Raw genomic sequence first — 21625 nt, 5'->3', positions numbered from 1 at the left:
GATGAGTAGTCAGTGTAGTAAATGTACTAAAAACTGAGATCTTGAGGTGTTACCTTTTTAGTTCAATGGATTGTTGAAGCAGATTTGCACATGAGGGTTGAACATCATTTTAAGAAAGCAGCTTTCCACAGCAGACATTTTTGCTCAGGCCCTGCTGTTAGAAACATTACCAGTGGCTCAGGACTGTTCTAATCAAAGGGAGCCACATGAACAGTGAGAAGACTCAGGTGACTGGACATTAGTCTTCATTAATTCTGAGATTTACCCCTGTTGTCGTGTGATTAGTGAAAAATGTCTGCAGTGTAAAAGGCCTCCTGTTAAAATGGGACCGTCCCATTTTTCTAAACTCTAAAGCTTTCGTTTAATAACTGAAAGCACCTGGATTGACTTGAAATGTGCCCTTGATATTTATGTTTGGTTGTTTTGTGGTAAATGACAACAGGATAAATAACCAAAAGTATAAGTTGGAAGCCAACTAATTAAAATATCGTCTTTGTAAGGCACATGTTTAATTCTTACAGTGGCTGAATCAGACATTATACTGACTTTGGACTGTGGAGCTAGCAGGGTAAAGACTGTTTAACATCCAATCTGACTCTTTTTACTTTAAGATATTTGTGTTCTCTCATGCAAGCCCACTGATTAAAGTTGAGAAAAGGGGGGAAAGAAAATATGCTGTCTTTCAGTTCTAATGTTTTACGTATCAGGACATAATTTAAAAAATAATCCAGTCCTCAGCAGGTAAACACAACCTCAGATGAACAGCAACATATGACAAATTGCACAATGTCCTTATTTAATTAAGAAAATGAAGCTAAAACACACAGACAGCACCCCAGGATTGAGCAGCTTGTAGAAGCACCTTGAAGGAACTGTTTTCTGTAGGACATCATTAGTTTTTCACATCATGTTGGAGAAATTTTGTCCTGCTGTTCTTTACCATGTGTAGTCAGTTCATTGAGGCTTGTAGGTATTTGTTCATGCACAGTTTGCTTAAGGTACCACCACAGCATTTCATTCAGGACCCCAAACACAGGAGCGAATCTAAAACAGAATGGCTGAAAAAGAATCAAACTCCTTGTCCTTATCTGTCAGACAGATGTTTGTCTCTAGAATACTTTGGTATTCAGAGGAGTTCATGTTCAGCCCAATGACAAAGTGCCCAGATTGATCACCCCTCCTCCGCCGTGCCTGACAGTTGGTGGAGGTGTTTGTGCTGATATGCTGAGTTTGGCTGTCTCCAAATGTAGAGCTGTGAATTACGACCACACATCTGAACTTTTATCTTGTCTGTCTAAAGGACATTCTTCAGCGAATCTTGTGGTCTGTTTAGATGCAGTTATGGAAACCTAAATCATGCTGCCGTGTTCTTTTTAGAAGGAAGACACGTTCTCCTGAGAGTCCTTCCAAACAAGCCATACCTATCCAGTCTTTTTCTAACTGTGCTGTCATGAACTTTAACATTTAACATGCTAACTGAGGCCTGTAGATCTGAGATGTAACTCTTGGGTTTTTGCCGTTTCTTTCACCTAGGGGTGAGTTTGCTGGGAAAGTTGTTAATTATCTTTCTCAGTGTAGAATGATGGACTTTGCTCAGGATTTGACTTATAATCATTGTCAGCAGTTGTTTCTCTAAGATCATTCCTGATGTCTTTTGTCCTCAGTCCACTTACTTACAATGCAGAAGCAGCATAAGTATTTTTTATTTTTTTAAATTAACTACACAATATTGTTGCTGTTCATCTGAGGGTGTATTTTAATCTTTTAAACCCTGCTTCAGACCAGATCATTTATTTATTTAAATGCTATCCTGGTCTAATAATTTAAAGAGGCTGTACAATTTTCTTCATTAAATCAAACGATCTTCAAGTAACAGGATTAAACGTTACTCATATTTCCTGTTGGTAAAGCCTGAAGGTGAGTTTGACAACAGGTTTGAAAGAGGGGGGAAAATAAGCTTGTTTATGTCGTGTCCTAGTGTTTTGGAGATGGTTTTGGTGCAGGTTATGGCGTCCTTTATGAGTGTTTTCAGAGTTATCACACCATCCTTCATGCCTGCTCTCCCTCATCGGTCAGACATGTTTATCACTGTGCAGTCATTGTTGTCATTCACTGTTGAGATGTCAAACTTTTTCATGTTTATTTCTGTTTTTGTTGACACTGCCGCTGCATGAAGTAATGATTCCCCTGTTTTGTTTTGTTTTTCTTTTCTCATCCTTTTATTTTCACCAAATGGACCCCGCCCTCTTTATGCTTCCTTCTCCATTTTATCCCACCCCGACCCCTTCCTTTTTCTTTTTTTTTTTCCTTTTGTAAATTTTGTTTTTGACGACAGCAAGTTGGAATAGATCAGGGTGACATCCCAGATCTCTCACAGGTCAGTGTACATCTCACCGTCCACCTCTCTAATTCCAACCTTCTCACCTTTTTTCCCCCCAAAGAGTTTCTCCTGCAGCACTACTTCTTATCTCACTGCTCTCTCTGTGCTTTCATCCACTGACTCACACTTTATTTCACCCCTGCCTATGCCTGTTTCTCCCTCCTGACCAGTTGTTTACTTCCTTTTCACTCTCCACCCTACTCCTTTTTTGTTTCTTTAAAAGAAAGCTAACCTGAATTTACTGTTTGAATCCAGGCAACTCCCTTCTGGTATAATTGATTTTGCTTTCCTGCTTTCCCTTTCACTTCTAAATGCTCGTTACAGATAAAAAAGACAAAACAAAAACAGACTGAGCTGTGTTAAAGTTGGCCTGCTTAAGCGCTCCGGGCCATCGGCATGCCTGACGCTGATTTAAAAACCCCAAACAATGAGCTTTGGACCTTGAATCAATAAAATTAAAGTTAATTGCAAAAATGAAGGGCTTAAAAAAACAGGACAGCAACAGCACTTTTCTAATTGTCAAGAATAAATTTTCCTTTTTGTTTGTGAGTTCAGTGGAATCGCTTGAAGCGTTGTTTTTATCCTCCCCGTGGTTTATGATCGAACATCAAGGACATTGTTTGCTTTGTTAGACTGCTACCCATAAACACACATTATAATTCACTTCAATACCGTTAATGACCTGTTTCTGTTTGTTTGTGTGTTTGTTTGCCTTCTTTGTAGTTCTAAATGTGTTAAAAATAGAAGGCCCGTCCTTGGATTCAGTGGAGTGAAATTGATCACCAAGAGGGCTGCAGCTAATGATTGCTTTACCAATCCATCTGTTGGTTGTCTTAATTAATCTGTGTAAAATACTGCAGTAAGTGGCATCGTTAATTGCTTCATTTAGTTGGTCAAACAGCAAAAACTAAACAAAAAAATCGAGATTATTGGGTTTGTTGCAATAATATTTAACAGGAAAAAGGCCCAAATCCCCACATTAGAGAAGCGGAAACTGTTAGGCTGTGTACTATAGAACATTGTTTTTGAGAAATAATGAAGCTATTAATTGTTTTTCAAAATGATAGCAAAAGTATGATTATCTGGTTGTTTCAGATTCTAAATGCTGATGATTTGCTGCTGGTTTGTGTGATAGAGCATTATTAAAGTGTATGTTTTTTCTACAGAAGGCATTTACAGCGAAATTAGCAGACCTGCTGTACAGTCAGTTAATTTTAGTTACTATTTGGATGAGATCTGCTGTAAAGGGGAAAAAAACCTCAACAATCAGACACTTCTTTGTTGGCAACAGTGGCGAAGAAGAACTTACTTTGAACAGAAGACACCTCCAGCAGGGGCTGCGACTGTAGAGAATATAAATGGTGTTGTTGAGGATATGTTGAACCATCAACAAGCGCATCTGCTTGCCTCTGTTAGCTGCCGTTAGCTTCTCTTGGTGTTTATTAGCAGCTCTTAGTGTCTGTTAGCTGCTGTTAGCCAGTCTGTCAGTGAACGTTTTTTTGAAGTGGATGTAACATTGTTGGACTCAGACACTTAGTGAATAAACTCTCATTTGATTTGAGAATGTAATCAAACTGTTTATCAAAGGGAATGGGTTTTTTTTTGTTTGTTTTTGTGTTTTTTAACACTTAACCCTAACATTAGCTAGCATAAAGTTAGTTTATAACCAACTGTTGTTGTTTAGCCAACTTGTTGTCAGCGATGCGGAGACAGGAGGGTCCCATGGCTGATCTCAAGCTGCTTACGTAAAATACCAATAATGTGCAATGACTTGTCTTTCTTGGCCACTGTATTCAAATATGGTTGGTGAACAAGCTGGCTTCTGCAAACTAGCTTTTTAATAGATGAATTATACGTTTATTAGAAGGCATCAGTTTGCTGGAAAAGTAATTACATACTGTTCTATGCATATTTATGATTACAGTATCCTCTTTTCTGCTGACTGTATCTTTAAAGTAGCAAGAGTAGGCTAAATATGGATACATGTAATCAGAGACACTGTCTTAGTGTTGGGTTGTGGGATTTTTTTTTTGGTATTTTATATAACAGTGAGTCAAAATTAACTTGGTATAGAGCAGTTGCTTCTGACAGATCTATTTCACCCACCCGCGACTTCTTTCATAGCACACAGCCACAATATGTGACTGATCCCAGTGTCATCTAGTTCCTTTGTCGCTGTCACAGTCTCTGCTATGCCTCAGCCAGCTCAGTTTGGTGCTGTTCAAATATCAGCACCATATCTTAGAGGCGAGTTATCAATTGGTGTGTCCTTGGCTGACAGATTTATCCATAATGAAATAATCATAAGCTGCAGCCCTGATTGGATTGACAGTTTATTAAATTGAGCATACTTTGGCTCATAGTTGAAAAAAACTTGGGTGATTTTTTTTTTTCTTCTTTTTTCTATTTTTGCCTAAAGGGAGGGGGGAGTCTCCCACACACTGACACACAACAGTAAAACTTTACAGCTTGCTGGATCGCGACCTTGGTTATGCATTACTAAAAAATCATTAGAGTGTGAAGCTGGAAGTCAACAGCATGCGAGGTGACAGTGTGGGTGTTGAACTCATAGTAAAACTGCACAGTTTACTGTAGTCATTAAACAGACGTTTTTCTTCTTCCCCCTCCTCTCGCAGAAAACAAAAGGATCATACATTGTAGGTGGTGGGTTGCATACTTTACGCCCCCCCAATCCTGCTTAACCTCCTCCTCCTGCATGAACGTCTTCATAGCATGTGTGTGTGCAACCATACACACTTGCACCTCAAGCCCTCAAAGGCATGCTCTTCCCCTGTTTTTCGAGCGCAGAATGATCTGGTGTCAACTCAGTGCAATATATGTGTGTCGGCCTCAGGTGGCAGTCGCTCTCAAACGCGCACACACGCACACAGCCTTGGCACGACAAGCAAAAGGCCATGAAACCTCATGAATAGAAAATGAAGCTTCACCCCTCCGTCTTCATCTGCATGAAAAGAATCTCTGCAACGGCTTTCGGCTCGGCTCATTTAAATTCCGTCCTCCTCCTTTTTAGATGTTGTTTATTTCATACTTGTCATGCACGACATCATTTCTTCAATACGCATGGTGCAGGTGCTTTAATAGTGAATGACCCGAGCATTACTGTGTAATCACTGTCAAAGAAGAAAGGAAACATCAGAGAGAAGAAAGCAGGGATTCTTTTTTTTTCTTTTTTTTTTTAATACTAGCACTTTTTTCTCAGTGCCTTCTAAAGTCAGAGTTATTACTACTAAGCATCTTATGTTAAGAGCAAGGCATGCTCGTGATATGACATCCCCCCCCCCCCCCCCCCCCCCCCCTTTGAAAGTGTGTGTGTGTCAGAGCTAATATTGACTAAGCGCACACACACACACACACACAGTCTTCTTTTCACCTATTCAGACTCTGCGGCAGTTAAAGATCTTTCTTTGTGCAAGTCGCCGTTTCTTTAACAACCAGGCAACAGTTTGGCAAGAACCCACTGTCTGGCCCGGCCTCCAAATGCCTCTCCTGTGTGTGCGTGCGTGCGTGCGTGTGTATGTAGGCCTACTGACAGCAAACTTTGCATTCTTGCGGACGGAGAGGCAGACATGACGTTGTGATATTTTCACAGTGAAAGAATTTCCCCTCCTCTCTCCAAAGCCAAAAGAGAGATGAACTATTCTTTTAATTGCTGCATGCTAAGTATGGACGACTGAAACTCCCACTTATAGAAATTATGAGTTTGGGTCTCTAATTTATTGGACTAGTGACACATTTTGTTTGCAGTCTTGCTTCTGTACACCACCACAGTAGATTTTAAATCACTGAGTCTGTGATTGACTGTGAAGGCTTTCAGAGGTCTAACAAACATTTCGCATTAACTGTTTAAAAATTGCAGCCATTTTTATACATATTACCGTATTTTAGAGGTTTAAAACTGACTGACAGGCACTTTCAGTTACAGTTCCTTGTTATTCTCTAAAAATAAAGCAGACTTAATATCCAAAGTTGATTCAAAGTGTTGAATTTTTATTTTTTAGGCTTTTAACTCATTTTAAATGTAAGACCCAAAGAGATGACAGTGTGAGTGAGGGAGGCTGTCATTAGGCTCTAATACTAAAATAAACCTACCAGAGAGGAATAGCAAGAAATTTCAGTGTGGCAAAATCAACAATTTGGTTCATTTTTTTAAAAAAAAAAAGGGGACGGCACCGGCCAGCTCAGGAACAACAAAAAGTCCCACCAAAACCCCAAAGGATGTGACTAAAGATGATGACAGAATTATTTCCATGGTTAAGAAAAATAAATTCTCTCAAGGAGGTATGAGTATTATTGTCAGAGTGTAAAATCAAGAGACACCTTCATGAAATACAGACTGTTGACAACAAAGTGCAATCCACTGGTTACACTGAAGTACAAGAAGAGCAGATTAGACTTGGCCTGAACAGTTCTGCAAAAAGGACAAAAGCCAAAACTGCCAAAGCAACCCAAGAAAAAATTGGACAAAATGGCTAAGTCAGTCACCTGATGTCAAACCAACACAGAGGCTTTTTAGTTACAAGAGAACTGAAGATGGAGATCTACAGACAAGCAGCAGCTAAAGAGAGCTGTAGTAAGGGCCTGTTGGAGCATCTCAGTGAAGGAAACACAACATCTGTTGATGTCCATGAGTTTGACCTCTATTTCCTAAACAGTTTATGCAAAACTGTTCGTTGAATTAAAGCTGAAAGTCTTCCACGTGGTGTTGTACAGACGCAAAACTCGTCTTTGTTGCCTTTTTCCAACAAGTTATGGGCATCACTGAGCCATTAATTGCATCAAGAAAATACTGTAGGCATTAATTTCATTAATATAATGTGACAAATTCATTTATTTGCAAATTAATTTTTATATTTGAAAAGGTTCTGGTTGTATTTTCCATCCCAGTTTACTTTGATGTGATATATATTCATTTATTTCAATAGAGATACTTTCTTTTTCCAGAAATCTATCGTCTTTATCTTGTTTAGCTGTTGGTCTCAATTTTTTTTAGCAGACAAAGAAACACACTTTGAATTACAGTCTACTTATTTGTGTAAATCAGAAATACCTAAAGAAGCATCAGAGCAATAACAAATACATCATTTATTAAGGGAAATACTTTAAAATAGGAAATGAAGTAAATAAGGAAAATAATGCAAAGCTATGTGAAAGCTGAATCAGTTAATGTCATTTAATTGATTTTGTTTAATTTTTATGTCCCGTTTAATATAATGTAATTATTTCTAATTTTGGCACTAGTGGTCCTCCGTAGATCTTAAAAACCATTGATTATGCAGCGATAGTGTGGCTGCCTGGCTCGCTGTCGCCTTGCTGTTTTGCTGTGGTCTTTTTTGGCATTAATGAGGCACCTAACGAGTGCAGAAGACATCCTGTTGTGCAGTGTCAAACAATTGGAGTTGAACTCAAAGCTGCAACCGAACTGTTTTATCTGTAGTAGCATAGCAACAGTCCCCAAGTAACCCACTCGCTAACCGGTACACAACAGCTCAAATTTAGCGCTGCTGCCTGGTGTCATTGTACAACAAAAGGCTCTTTAAACACTCCTGGCCTCGCTTTTTTTTCCTAAAAAAGGATAAGAGATGATCTCAGTCTGCAAGTGCAATAAATGCAGAGAGAATTAGTAAAGCTACAGCAGAGTCAACTGACAAGTCAGAGGTATAGAGTACAGCCTGGCATTCGTGCAAGTTTGACAGGACGTCGCGGTGTGAGGGCACTGCAAGATGAATAAGACAAAGAGGCAAACGTAGCAAAGGGAAGGCCCGGCATCGAAATGATCGCTCTGTACTCGTGAAGTCGAGAGAATAAGGCGCAGCCTCTCCTCTTCAACTTCTTCCTCACTCTTTTTCAACCTCCTCCTTTGTTGTGTCTCTCCTTTGAGTCTCCTGCTAACAGTGTGAGTGTTTTCTGCATGTTGCCTTGGCTATTCCTGGAGCCCGATGTACTCTGTTACCTTCCTGTGAGACCAACTAACTCTGGGTGCTGTTTGTGTCTGTTACTGTATGTGTAGGTGGGGGGTTTTGTTTTTTTGCATGTGAGAGAAACAAGTTGAGCGGATGACTGAATTTCCTCCGTTTCTCCCCTCATACTCGACTCTCAGGCTCCCAGCAGCCTGCTGGAGGCTTTGGAGCAGCACCTTGCCTCTCTGGAGGGCAAGAAGACCAAGGAGCTGAATGCAGACACCAGGTAGACGCGTTATAGTTGGTCAGGCGCATCAGCCTTTCTCTAGTTTGCGACATTTGCATTTCCAACATATGAAATTTCACCGTTCCTCCTCGAGAGTACTCCCTCGAAAAGAAAAATTGAACACCACCTCTGTTTTCTCCCCTTTCTCTTATGTTTGCAGAGCATCCACCCTGTCGAACGCCGTCTCGTCTCTCTCCTCCACCGGCATGTCCTTCAGCCGCATGGATGAGAAGGAGAAGCAGCAGGCTTTGGAGGAGGAACAGGCCAGATTGCAGGCGCTCAAGGTAACAAATTTTATTCTTTTTGGCCAAATTGTTTCTGGATCAAAGCGGGGCAGACTCAGAGCTGCAGCAGCAGAGAGGCCAGCAGCAGCAGGTCAAGTAGTTACTGCTGTCTCCCCTTTCAAGAGACTTTTCAAGTGGCATCACTTGATTCAATTTATTCGATTTCGTGCAGCTCCCGCCAGACACAGAGACATTTCTTCCCACATATTCAGTAATGCTTCAGTCGTTCAGCAGCCTTCGATGAATGAATCAGTGCAGGCTTTTTATAGATATAGATATAGATATAGACAGATAGACAGACAGACAGACAGACAGATATCTATATATAGATAGATATATATATCAGATAATGTCGTAGTGTTCAGTGTTGAATGCTCATTTTTATTGAACTGTATTAGAGCAGCTTTGCATGATTCCCAGTTTAAAATGATGCTCATCGTTCTCACACTGAGTTTTAATGAAACTTTGGTTGTTCTGTTGTCATTGAACAGCAGACGGTTTGGAGCTCATCCTTTCTCTTTGACCTCATGCAGGCCAAGAGCAGACGAGCTGTGTGACACAGAGCGTGAAACTGATTACGTCTACACATGCTCAAAAAAACCATACCTGATTTTAACTCCGCCCCCTTCAAAGTCATGACCATGTTAAACTTGTGCAATAAGCCACCCTGAACCTGATGTTCACTTTGAAGATAAGGAAGAAGTCACAGAAAAAGATGGCACATGCCACATGGAGTCGCTGAATGTTTTTCTTGGATGCTTCTGGACATTAGACGAGAACTTTGTGTTGAAAGTTCGATACAGTGGGACAAAATTCAAGTGTAAAACCCAGTGAATCTCATAAATGGACAGGCGTGCTTCTGGCAGCATTCCCGACCCTTGGGCTCAGACACCACACGCTCCTCCAACGTCGTTGCCAGTGATGGTCCTCGACATTAAATTCGGGTCATTTAGAAGTTGGGAGTGATGCAAACGTAAATCAGGTGTGGATGTTGCTTTTTATTGCTGGAGTCAGAGTACTTGTTATAAGTCTGTGCTTGAAGCTCTTTAAACCCATCCTATAATCCAGCCTGTCTATATGGAAATAAAGAATAATAGCCTAACAAAAACCACCTCCATGACGAGCGTAGCTGCAGTCCTGTCTCTGGAAAAACTCTACTGCAAATCTCCTGCAACATTTAAGCATTTACAAGTGGGGAGGAGAAATAAAATCCATACTGCTCCACTTTGCTTTACCGGTAGAAGACCGGCTGTGTTGTTGTTGCGTTGCTGCTGAAAGATTGTCGAGTAACTTTGGCAAGTTCTGAACTCCCAGTCGAGGATAAAGGCCAGCAGTCTCAGTGGCGAGGTGAGCAATAGAAAAGTCAAGTGTAAAATGTGTTGACGTTTCTTGCTCCAGCCCTGGGAGTCCTGCCTTACAGCAAACTGTAATTGAGTAGGAGCAGTGAAGCTACAACACAGCGACTCGGTGTGTGTGTGCATGTTAAGCGTGCTTACATCCCGGCAGAAAAGATACAGTACGTGTCTCCCAGTGTTGCTGGGATCTCTGTGAGCTTTGTGTGTATCCTGGCAGATTACACTCTGCTATGTGTTGCCAGCCAGCCAGCGCGCCTAGGTGTGCGCTCGCGTGCACGTGCTTGATTGGATTTTAGCACGCTGTTTACTCCGTGCCTTTGGTTGCCCCCCGTTTCTGCCAGGGTCCACTGATTACCTTTTGGGTTTAGTAAGAAAGGAGAGGGGAGATAAAGTGAGAGTGAGAGCATAACAGAGTCAAGAAGAGGAGCTGAAAAGAGAGAGAATGAGCTCTGGGGTTAGCGGGGGTCGTCCAAATACTCTAGTCCAGCTGTCTGCACTCTCTGGTGTCCATATGGGCACATGCACTCTCGCTCAGCTACTGTCCAGCTGGGGCCTCAGCCAAAACAATAACAGCAGTTCCCATTTGTTCCTCGCTGCACTGTCAGAATAACGATGAAGAGGACTCGGCCTGGCTGAGCCCGGCGCGGCAGCAGCGGGAGCTTCTGCTTATTAATCCGCTCAAAGTCCAAAATCCCTGAAAGGTGGAAGAGGTTGTAAAGTGCAGTAGAACATTTCCATACATTGAAAGTTCAGGCTGAAGTGAAAATGCCTGGACAAGCACCTGAAAGCTTAAACATTTAAGACGTTTTATTGTCATTATGTAAGCATAACCATGACAGTAAGGCAGTGATCCCTCACAGTGTGTAAAAAGTGTTGGTTCAAGTCAGTTTCTGGCCACTTTCATTCTCTTTTTTTTTTTTCATTTTTATTGTCCATTTTATTTCTAGTTTTGCACTTTAGTTTTCCTTCTTGTTTTACGATGTGATTTATTTTTTGCCTCTTATTCTCTAACGTGTGCCTTTCTCTTATTTTTGTATGTATTTCTCCTGCTGTCTACTATTTATATTTCATTCCTGCACAGTTGGTGTTGAGCACCCACAGTTTCATTGCACATGTACAATGACAATAAAGGGCTATTCTATTCTATTCATTCTATTTATTGCTTTCTTTTAACTGGGAGCACTTTGGTCAGAGCTGTTGTTTCCTTTCTTTTTCTTTTTTCTTTTTTAAACACGCACTATCAATAAAGTATATGGACATAAGTGCATCGATCCCTGTGGAGAAATGAGTTCATTGCCACAGCGAATCAGGGGAAGGACACGAGTGTGAGACGAGAAATAGGCAATAACAACAGCGAGAATGATAAAAGCGAGCGATGTAGTCGCTGAAAACGGCACTCAAAGCTTCAACGTCTTCTGTGACTCGCATGGAGAAACGGATATTAGTTATTTTTATTATCATGCGTTTTAAATTTTAACACAGATGACTGAGAACAGAGTTGCTTGACAGTTGGACGTCTTCCGTCGACCTGATCCTGTTGCAAAATCTTTATATTAATGCAAGAGTTAAGAGTCTCTACAGCTGCAGGAACACCTTCAGAGTGCTTTGATGATGATTTGATGAATAAATTATTGAAAACTGCATTATCCAGATGTGTTTCATAACCTGACGGCAGGCTTTTTTACTCCTGTTTCAGCTAAATGTAAAGGCGTGCGCAGCTCAGGCTTCACATGCGTTTGAATTCATCTTCCCGAATCAGCGGAAAAGGCACAAAATTCTAAACCTGTTATTGTTTTCTCCAGTTTGGTTGGACTCTGCTGATGTCGGTGTTTCTGTCACCAGAGAGATCCGCATTCAGCGTTTCAGCAGCACCTGAGTCTCGGGGTCAAGCGCTGCTGGACTTTTTAGCATCGCAACAAAAAAGAATTTGCAGGAAACAATTAGTTTTAAAGTACTTTACACTAATAGCCTGTCATTGTATTGTTGTGTGCGCTGAATCAAAAACAACACAGCAGCCTTGGCAGGCGAAACTGCACAATAATCTGAGGCTGGAAATTCATTTGGCCTGGCTTTTAAAGCCAAGAAGTGACTCTGTAGATCACCAAAGCGTACTTTCTCCTGTGTATTTTCTCTTGCTCATCCTTGCGACACATCATTCATTTGTGAGATTAGATGCCTGAATCAAAAACAGCAACACAAAGCTACATAACTGCGGAGGTTTAGGGTGGTACTTTCCTCTGTGGAAATGTGTATTTTTCTTCAAGTGTACACAGTGTGTCACTTCCCCCGGATCGGAGCTTGTTGGAAAAGAGCCTCTTGTTTATTTCTGTGGGAAATAGCTGTTTAAGTGTTGCCTTCCTGATCACATTGTGCTGTTTTTCACACTCCCGGCTGTGTGTTCTCCTTCCAGGACCAGCGCCTGAAGGAGATCAGCATGCAGACTCCACCCTCGGCCTCCCCCAGCAGCCAGTCGATAGGCAGCGCCAACAACAACAACCACATCACGCAGACCCCGGAGTTTTTCAGCTCCACGCTGTCCACCAACAGGTGAGCACGCTGCACAGCCAAACACCTCCCTCACACAGAGTCATACTCATCACACTGAAAAGGAGCCATTAGCTTAAATATACAGCGCTTTGTAAGGATGTTCAGTAACGAGCACAGGTGTGCACGTTAACGAACAGGTCGGTGAGGAATTTGCATTTTACCACCGTCCCGTGTGCAGCAGAGATCTGACTTCATGCTGCAAGCAGCAGGTTTTCAGACAAGAGCAGCACATCATAGAGTTCTTAAATGAAACCCACTTGGTAATATGGTAACTGATACAGCACCACTGACCAGCTACAGTGTAGCTCTAACACCAATGCACTGTGTTAGACGGAGACAGGAGTTACTTTGTAACTCATCTAAAACCCTACGCTACAGCCTGACGTTCACCCGGAGAAATGTAACTCCACGTTACATCAGCACAGTCTGCAACACTTGTGATTGGTCCGTTCAGTTACATTGTTTCCTCCTGTGTTAGCAGGCAGCTACTTTTCAGACTGTCATCTGGATGTGATGCACAAGCAACAAATGAGTTAGTGATTCGATTTCTGTCAAGTCCATGAAACATATGGGCTTTGATTTGAGGGTGATCATGTGACTGACGTGATTTTTATCCTGGCATCCTAGGTGAAAATCAGTGGGAGCGCTGTTGAGTTCACGCCTCTTACATACAGTCTTGTCATTGAAACCCAGTTTGCACTGGCGTGACGTATTACTAAATCTGTTCTTTAGTTTGTAATGAGTGCAGAGCCAGTATAGGAAGTCAGCAGTGTGCAGACAGACGATAAACACTGTTAAAGAGGAGCTGATTGAAAACTTAAAAAGATGCATTTGAATGATGGTGATGCTGTGAAGATCTAATGTTGTGATCTAACCTTACATTACGCTGTCACTCGTGAACTTTGGGCAGTATGAGGAGAATCGGTCAGGACATCGTCCTTGTTACGTTCTTACTACAGGAGATAGTCCACTGCAGACAAGTTCTCACTACTGGAAACACTTAAGGAAGCTGCTAGGAGGCAGGACACATGACAGACTTAATTAGCTAAACTGTTCTCACATGCCTGAAATTCAACATCACGCAGACTTTGCTCTGGAGACATGATGACATTTACATTCTTACTCACAGCTCCGGTGGGTGAAATATTAGGGCTGCAGTGGGTTTTAGGTGCTGGTGCCCAGCCACTTGAACTCAACAGGAGGTGCTTTGTATTATAATACAGATTTTCAGCTGAAATTTCAAGATGTTAATGAACTTTTTAAGGACAGTAACAAACCCCTCCTCTTGTTGTGCAACAGAGATTAAAAATATATATTTGTTTTCTGTCAGCGTGCATTTTTTTTAAAAAATCGTATCTAACACAACACATCCTTCTCGAATCTCATCTTCGGCTGTAGCGGAGGTAAAGTAAGACTATTTATTCTCAATAATCAGAACAGAATTTAGGCCCAGTGTGCACGCTCTAAATTTACTGCTCCTAACTGCTTTATTGCTCTCTGGAAGTTTTTACAGCCCTTCAGAGCGGGAGGATTAATCTTTATCTGTGACAAACGAACATTTTTAGTGGTGGCTTTAGCTATTTATGCTCAATTGATTAAATATTAATGCTGCGTCTCCATCTGTCTTTCCGTATCTCTCTGTTCTCTCGCTGACTTACTCGATTCCTGTTCCCTTTTTTTCCTCCCTCTCGGCTCATCCTCATTTCTTTCACCCTCTTTTTCTTCTTTTTTTTTCTGCTCGCCTCTTCTGTGGCTTTCCTCTGCTTTTCTCTCCTCAGTGTGCCCAATCTGAACAGTGACCTGTTTGATCTTCAGCCGGCCTTCATCCCTGCTGTGCAGAGCACTCCTTCCATCTCCAACGCCAATAGTGCCTGGGGAGGTACGTTACCTGCATACATACACGTTTTCATTTATTTTTATATATATATAAATATAAATGCACCAGCAGGGACGCAGACATGCGTATAATTCAGACTTACACAAGTTAATTTATTTCTGTAATATCCCCTCTGGCTGCCACTCGAGCACCTGTGTCCATCCATCTATCTGACCATTCGTCATGGAAACCATCCATGGTCTCCACCGTCATCGTGTTTTCTTCAGGGGCTAATGTTGCGTGACCCAGTCGGCGTCTTGTGTTGCATTCCAATCTCGGCTGCTCAGTACAGAAGTGAGACTCACACAGCGTCTCCTTGTTGTTTGTCGCAGAGGCTGAAAAGCTGAGAACAGACTGCACCCCAACAAATTTGTGTGGAGGGGGAAAAAAAACAAGAAGGTCGACATTTCAGCGGGTGCAATCAGCCGCTTCGGATCAAACTGTAGCACAAACATGCATCTGTAAGCTGGGCTAGTGCGGCGTGTTAAAGGCTTTATGATAAAGGATTATGCAGAGTTTGGCCACGTTACAGTCAGAGCGACTTCCTCACTTCAGATATGAGCCTTTCACATTATCAGGGACTCTGACCCAGAAGCTCAGATAAATGTCGCCCGTACTTTCTTCAGAAATACCACAAAGCTTACTTGCTTCAGGAAATGTCAGAGAATGTAAGATTACGAGATACTGATCGGGTTTTCAGTCGGGCAATAGACGGAGGATGTATTTTAAAAGAGTACTTTAATATTTGAGGGAAATATGCTTCCCATTGTGCTGGGGAAAACTTTACAGAGAATGTGTGGCTAGCTGAGACCACGAGTTGTAACGTTCCCATTAAAGGGATGCACTGACTTGTCCCACTTTTTCAGCTGGAATGGTCCTTTTTAGGGATTTTTCTCACTCACACTTTTACCACCGTACCAAAAAAGAAATGGTCACTTCATTTATTACCATTTGGTTCATTCAAGCTCAGTTTGAGTCTTTCATGATTGCACTAGTGTTTTTTCTCTGCTCTCTGTTTTACTGTGAGTACACCACATCACACAAGAGACAGGTGAAGTGAAGATGATAGCAATCAGGTAGAAGACGGCTCCTTCTCCCTGCTGTAGATGCACTAAAAGCTTCCCAGTAAGTGTAAACCAAACATAATGAGAAAGAGAAAGTGCTTTTGTTGGAGCTTTTCAGTGGGTGTCAACATAGTTTTTGGTAAAGCGAAAAGCCAAACAAACAACAACAAAAACGAACTTAAAAGCTGGTGCACTGCTGCAGAAACATGGTATCAAAGGACAGCACAACGTGTAATATAGCTGAATAGATTGGCCCCAATGATGAGCTTTCTGAGCCAGCACCAAACCAGTGTCTCATACAGTATAGATGTCAGCTCGGAGCATCTCTGGGAAATTAATGAGCTTATATCCAAAATGTCAGAGTGTTCCTTTACATACACGCAAAGTTTTAGTCAGGGAAACTTGTGCCGTGACAGAATTGCCAATTACAGGTGCACAAATAGCAGCATGCTAGTTGTTAAGACCGTCCCTTTTTCTGAATGTTGTAAGAGCAACATTTTCCATGCAGATAATTGCATATCTGTGCTTTATGGTGACGTTTTTGGGGCGTATTCTTGTTTTGTGGATCCCACAAAGACACCCGCTCCCCCGAGGCTTCGAGCTCCTAATCCCAGTCGGGGATGCGGAAAGACAAAAAGGTGCGTCAGTGGATTTCCTCGTGCACTGGCTTAACTCTCCGGTGAAAGGCTGACGTCCCCGACAGCCTGTGCAGAATCCCGAGTCATCGAGCAACAACAATAGCAGTACACTGGGGACTGTAGCGCCCGTGCTCCTAATCTAATGGGATTAGTTAAGCAGGAGGTGCTGGAATCCTTACTTAAAGCAAAGCTGTGACTTTGGGCCTGTCTGATGGATGGATGTATGTACAGCTGTTTCCTTTGTAAAAGTGTGCCAGATAAAGCGTCTCCAGCTGCTATCTCGCGCAGCCTAAATAGCACAAACGGTGCTTTAATCAGTCATATTTAATTGCATTCCTCAGGACTGGACAGCCAACCTCTGCAGCAGAGCGGCCCCGCCATGACCGTAGATTTCGATGCTGTGTTTGGGAATAAGGCCACAGCCAGTAACAACGGCCCGCAGCCTGCAGCCGGTAAAGCCTCCTCTGCCTGACTGTCCGGGCAGAGCCAGACTGAACTAAACCTTTTCCATCTTTTTATTATATAACTTTTGGCTTTGCTGGGAACGAAAGCTTAACACTTTACTAACATTCTGACTTGTTTCCTGCGACTGAGTGGGTGTGTGCAGCTTGCTCGCTCTGTCACATAAACCTTTTGTAACACTTCAAACCCAAAGATGACTTCAAAAACAAATGCTTCCAGTATTTTTTATTGTTTAAAGGTGCATTGTTATAACTGGTACATATTATATGTAAAGAGCAGGCTGTTACTGTCAAGTCCAGGATCTGAGCGTGACCTGGACAGTGTGTAGGTAGCAGAACAACAAAAGTCACAGCCATAGCTACTTGATAATCTTTCAAAATAAAATTCATATACATATAGCACCTTTTAGGACTGTTAATGTGTGTCTATGAGGCTGATTTTAAAAGCAGTGGTTGCAGACCACGGCGCAAACGTATGCAAGGAACTTGCAGACTCTGAAATGGTTGCTCGAAAGCAGGGACCACGTCTGTGACCACTCACAGTCAGCTGCTGTCCTCAAAGAGACGTAGACAAAGACTTAGTCTGCAGTTAAACTCAGTTGGTTAAGTTAGTAATTACATGTAATCTGTTTGTAATAAAATGGCAAAGATTGGTGATTTACTTTGATACACGGACGTTCACATTACCTGCTTGCACTCAGAGTCCAGGCAGAACCTCATACATCTAAAACTGCTCCACAGATAGTTGCTGCAGGACAGCAATGTAGCTGCAACGTGACATGGGTACACGGGTAACATTGTTTCTAAATCGGAATATAACCAGAATACAACCGGTTAAGCCAAGTCATTTATTTCAGAGAGATGGGTTACACTCATCAGACCGACTCATATTGATTGCAGTGTTCTGACAGTCTGTTCATAAATTAGACGGTAATTATTTGCATAATAAATCCACGTGAGAGTGACTGGAGCTGGTGTGAGTTTGGAGACAAGTTGCCATCCACCAGTTTATCGTCGTCTGACCCCAGAGAGGGTGGTACACACTAAATTAGTTGGTCACCACAATCGGGCAACCCCACAGATGTTTTTCTAGTCAGAAGAGGTTGTCGTCCTGTTTTTCCTCCAGTGTGATTGAGGCATTACTGGGTTTCTTTAATGTGCAATCTTTTAAATTTGAGCATTTAAACAGATCTTACCAAGCTGGAAGAAAACTGCTAAATACCCTAGTTAACTTCTGATATCATTGTGAGATGATTCTGACAGAGTGAACAGAGCTGAATCTATGAATACACTGTAAAGAATATTGTTGAATAGAGGAGTCATGATGTGTAGGAGGCCATCCTTCAGCCTCCTCGCCTTCTGCTGCTGTTGTGTCCTGCCTGTTAGGGTAACAGCTTTGGACTGACTCTGACTGGCTCTTAAGTGTTGCAGGTCTGAGCCTTTTGGCTCTGAGCCCTCTTATTAGCTTACTTTCCTTTAACCTCTCAGCAACTGACACAATCAATTCCAGCGCTTCTCAACCCTTTAGAGTCCCGAGGCACTCCTGCAAAGCATATAATTTTAAGGCACACCGAGTTATCGACAACTCCAGAGAAGGTACAGCAGATAAGAGCGACTACCTGCAGAGGTCATCTAAAGACTATTTTCATCATAAAGGGAGAGGAAAGTTCAGAAAGAAGTGCAGGTTTAACTGCAGCAGTATGGAGGAAGTGTGCTGTGACTTTGTTGGGTTTGTTTTAAATTAATTAAAGTTTTTTTTGGTGCTTTTATTTCACACTTGAGGAAAGGTACTGAAAGGTGTTTCATGGTGCCAGCCATTTTCACTGTGCTGGCGTCCATCGATCAGCCTCACCGGGATTTATCGTCCAGCTGTTTCGGAGCAGCATTCGCTCCACGCGCAGTTCACACTCGTTGTCGGGACGACTTGATCATAGCACATTTGTCACACAGATTGCTCGTCGTAATCTCGAGGAAAGAATATCCTGAAGTCACCTGGATGAAATGTTGTCACGTTATCATTGTTATCCGGAGGATTAGCTGTATTTGCACAGCTGTAGCGCTGCCTCGTCAGACACTCTTAAAGCCGTTTCACTCCAAAGACTGTGAGTTGTGACTTTGCTCGGGAGCTGCTCGCTCTAATCTCGTCTAACCCCGTCAGTCTCCTCTGCTCTGCTCAGATTTAACAGTTGGAGGCGTGCAGCTTGTTTCTGGCTCTGGACGGAGCGACTCTTTCTATTAATAGGGCATGTGTCGAGGCTGCCACTACAACCACCAATACACCATCTGGGCCACTGGCAGCATCGCATGCAAAATCCCCCTGTGTTTATGTGTGTGCTCATGCATTATGTGTGTATTTCTATGCGTGCTCACATGTGTTTGTGAGTCTGTGCTCACACGTCTTCTGTCATTTTACTCCATCCCATCTGTCTGCTTCTGCTCGTCTGTTATTTGTTGTTGTGGTTCACACCATTCCCACCTTCCTACTCCTCCCTGTATTTCCTCTCCCTCCCTCTCTCTGTCTTTGCCTCATCGTCTCCCCATCACACTTCACAAGGCAAAAATCACCCAGGCAACTCCTTTCCATCTGCTCTCCTCCTCCTCCTCTTCCTGTCTGTTTTTCCTCCCTTCTTAATTAATTAATAATTAATACTTTGCCTGAATTTTGACCACTCTTAAGCTGTATTTGACCTCTAGTGATCTTTTCAAGATTTGAGTTTTCTGAAGGGCAACGAGCAATTTCTGTTGGTTATTCTAATGAAAGTGCTCTGCCTGCTACTGCTGTGTCTGTGTGTCCATGTTATTTAAATCAGACTTGTAATGCATGCTTACTGCTGTGCTTCACAGTTGTAAGATACTATAAGGATTATTTTCAATCGCCTTGGTGCAGCCCCTCAGTACATTCTCTGTATATGGGAAGCTCTCCCTTGGAAGTTGGGAGGCAGTGGGAGAGAGCTGTGTGCTGTTAGGGATGTTAGCCTCTCACTGATATCATAAAGAAAAAAACACAGTTTGAACTGACCTCGTTATTCTAAACTCTGTTTAACATTAGCAGCCGCATATATGTGACAAGAAATAAAGTTATAGTTCTGCCCTAATTCTGCTGCATTCCTCCGTTTATGATCTTATCTGGTTTTCTCAGTGCAGTTTTCTCTGTTATTAACAAGCTCATAAAGACTTGCACAAGTCGTCAGTGAAGAAGTCACACCCTGACGTTTGTTAGTCGCTTTGTGTAAACTCGTGATGATAATCTTCCTTCTCAGACGGGTCTGAATTGAGTTTTGTCACATTAGCGTGGAAGCTACGGCAGAACCAGATGAAACACTTGGACGGAGATTAAATGCACATCTTGTACTTCCTAAGAGGACTGTGTATCTTCAGTTATTACCTGCATAAAGGATGGGTTAATAGGGTTATGTTGGAAACACAGAATAGAGTGGTCTGATATTATTGAGTTTCCTGATCGTAAAACTGATTTATGATCATTTAGTCATCAGGATTCAGATGTTTTAAAATAGGGATGTGTTAGCTTTAGCTGCAGTCTGTTGGCATTTTATAACATACAATATGTATCAGGTTAATAAGAGGGACTTTTTGCAGGAAGAAGTCGCTGTTTCTTTGTGACCTCATTCAGGGCTTTTCACCAGGGAGAACAGTGTGGTGTGTGGCAGCAGGGTTTGTTAATGTTGATGTACTGTGTGTTTACATACACACTGAAATATAGATGAATATATCAAATATGCTGTTAAAGTTGGTGTTTTTGACCAAAAGTAATGTATTTATAGGTGCTGTAGATTAAATTCAGGTGAAATCGTTGTGTAATTGTTTCACATTTCAAATGTACAGAGCTTTGTGCTGGTGCTTGGACAAGGAGGCTGTGTGCCATCCAGTGTGTAGGCCTTTGTGTTTGAGCCTTGGCTCCACTAAACAGCACATTAGTTTTCAGCTCTTATGAGGAGCAAAAGCGAAACTTTTATTAAAAAAAGAAAATCACTTGATTTGATAATAAAAGGGACAAAAGTATTCCCTAACCAGCTGGTTGCTGGTTGTTTCTGGGTGAAATTGGTCACAAAGAAGGTGCTGCAGTAGAAACTTCCTCATGACTTATTTTGATTACCAGCAAATTACAGTAATTTTCATGGAAGATGCCGACATGCTTGCTGACTTTTGTGTTGTGCTTTTGAAAACGTACCCCCCGCTCTGCAAGCAGCGAGTGAGGTTTTGAGGACTCGTGCAACATTTTCCAAGTTTGGTGGATGGTCAGCGAGTGTTTGCAGGCAAGTTGGTGTCTATGAGAAGATGTCAAATCACACACACCCTATGGCAACCCACTGGATACCAAAGAAATCACAGCAAGGTTTTTGCCGTAGCACCCTTTTATGTGGTACTGCCAGCAACCACTCATCAACCAGTTGGTGGAATACATATTTTTCCCTGGCTTGTGGGCTGCCCACTGGTCTCCTGAACCCCCCCCCCCCCTTTTTTTTTTTATTATTATTTTTTTTTAACCCCTAGCAACTTGTGGTTACCAGGAGGTTCTTGAGCAGTCTAGACTGAAGCCTATCAGCCATTTACTTGGTTCTTAAGCTTTTAGACTCCGTGGGCCTGATGCAGTCCACCACCACCCAGAATCAACTTCAACCTCAGAACAGAATTACCTTTTATAACAGAAGATTTTCACAAATCTGGGATAAATACGGTTTGGAAGACTGGTTTACTTAGAAGAAAGACAAAGAACAGCAGGTTTCACTCAATTGTTGCTGTTGTTTTGGTCTCACATACAGCTACAGTGGGGCAAAAAAGTATTTAGTCAGCCACC

General features: G+C 42.1%; 1 protein-coding gene across 5 annotated transcripts in view; it reads left to right on the top strand.

Moving 5' to 3' along the window:
* Nucleotides 1–21625, top strand: part of si:ch211-200p22.4 (phosphatidylinositol-binding clathrin assembly protein) — a 109338-nt gene that overhangs the window by 62464 nt on the left and 25249 nt on the right. For 3 of the 5 annotated variants that reach the window (XM_087835538.1, XM_087835526.1, XM_087835519.1), the window contains exons 8-14: nt 2336–2377; nt 5017–5037; nt 8499–8584; nt 8745–8868; nt 12634–12770; nt 14549–14649; nt 16690–16800. In XM_087835538.1, coding sequence (XP_087691664.1) covers nt 2336–2377; nt 5017–5037; nt 8499–8584; nt 8745–8868; nt 12634–12770; nt 14549–14649; nt 16690–16800 — 622 coding nt within the window. The remainder of the gene's footprint in view (nt 1–2335; nt 2378–5016; nt 5038–8498; nt 8585–8744; nt 8869–12633; nt 12771–14548; nt 14650–16689; nt 16801–21625) is intronic. The other 2 variants (XM_087835533.1, XM_087835547.1) reach the window with 2 other exon arrangements.

This window comes from Neolamprologus brichardi, chromosome 3 (assembly GCF_056152115.1).
Source record: "Neolamprologus brichardi isolate AB-2024 chromosome 3, ASM5615211v1, whole genome shotgun sequence".
Taxonomy (NCBI): domain Eukaryota; kingdom Metazoa; phylum Chordata; class Actinopteri; order Cichliformes; family Cichlidae; genus Neolamprologus; species Neolamprologus brichardi.
This window is presented reverse-complemented; position numbering and strand designations above follow the sequence as displayed.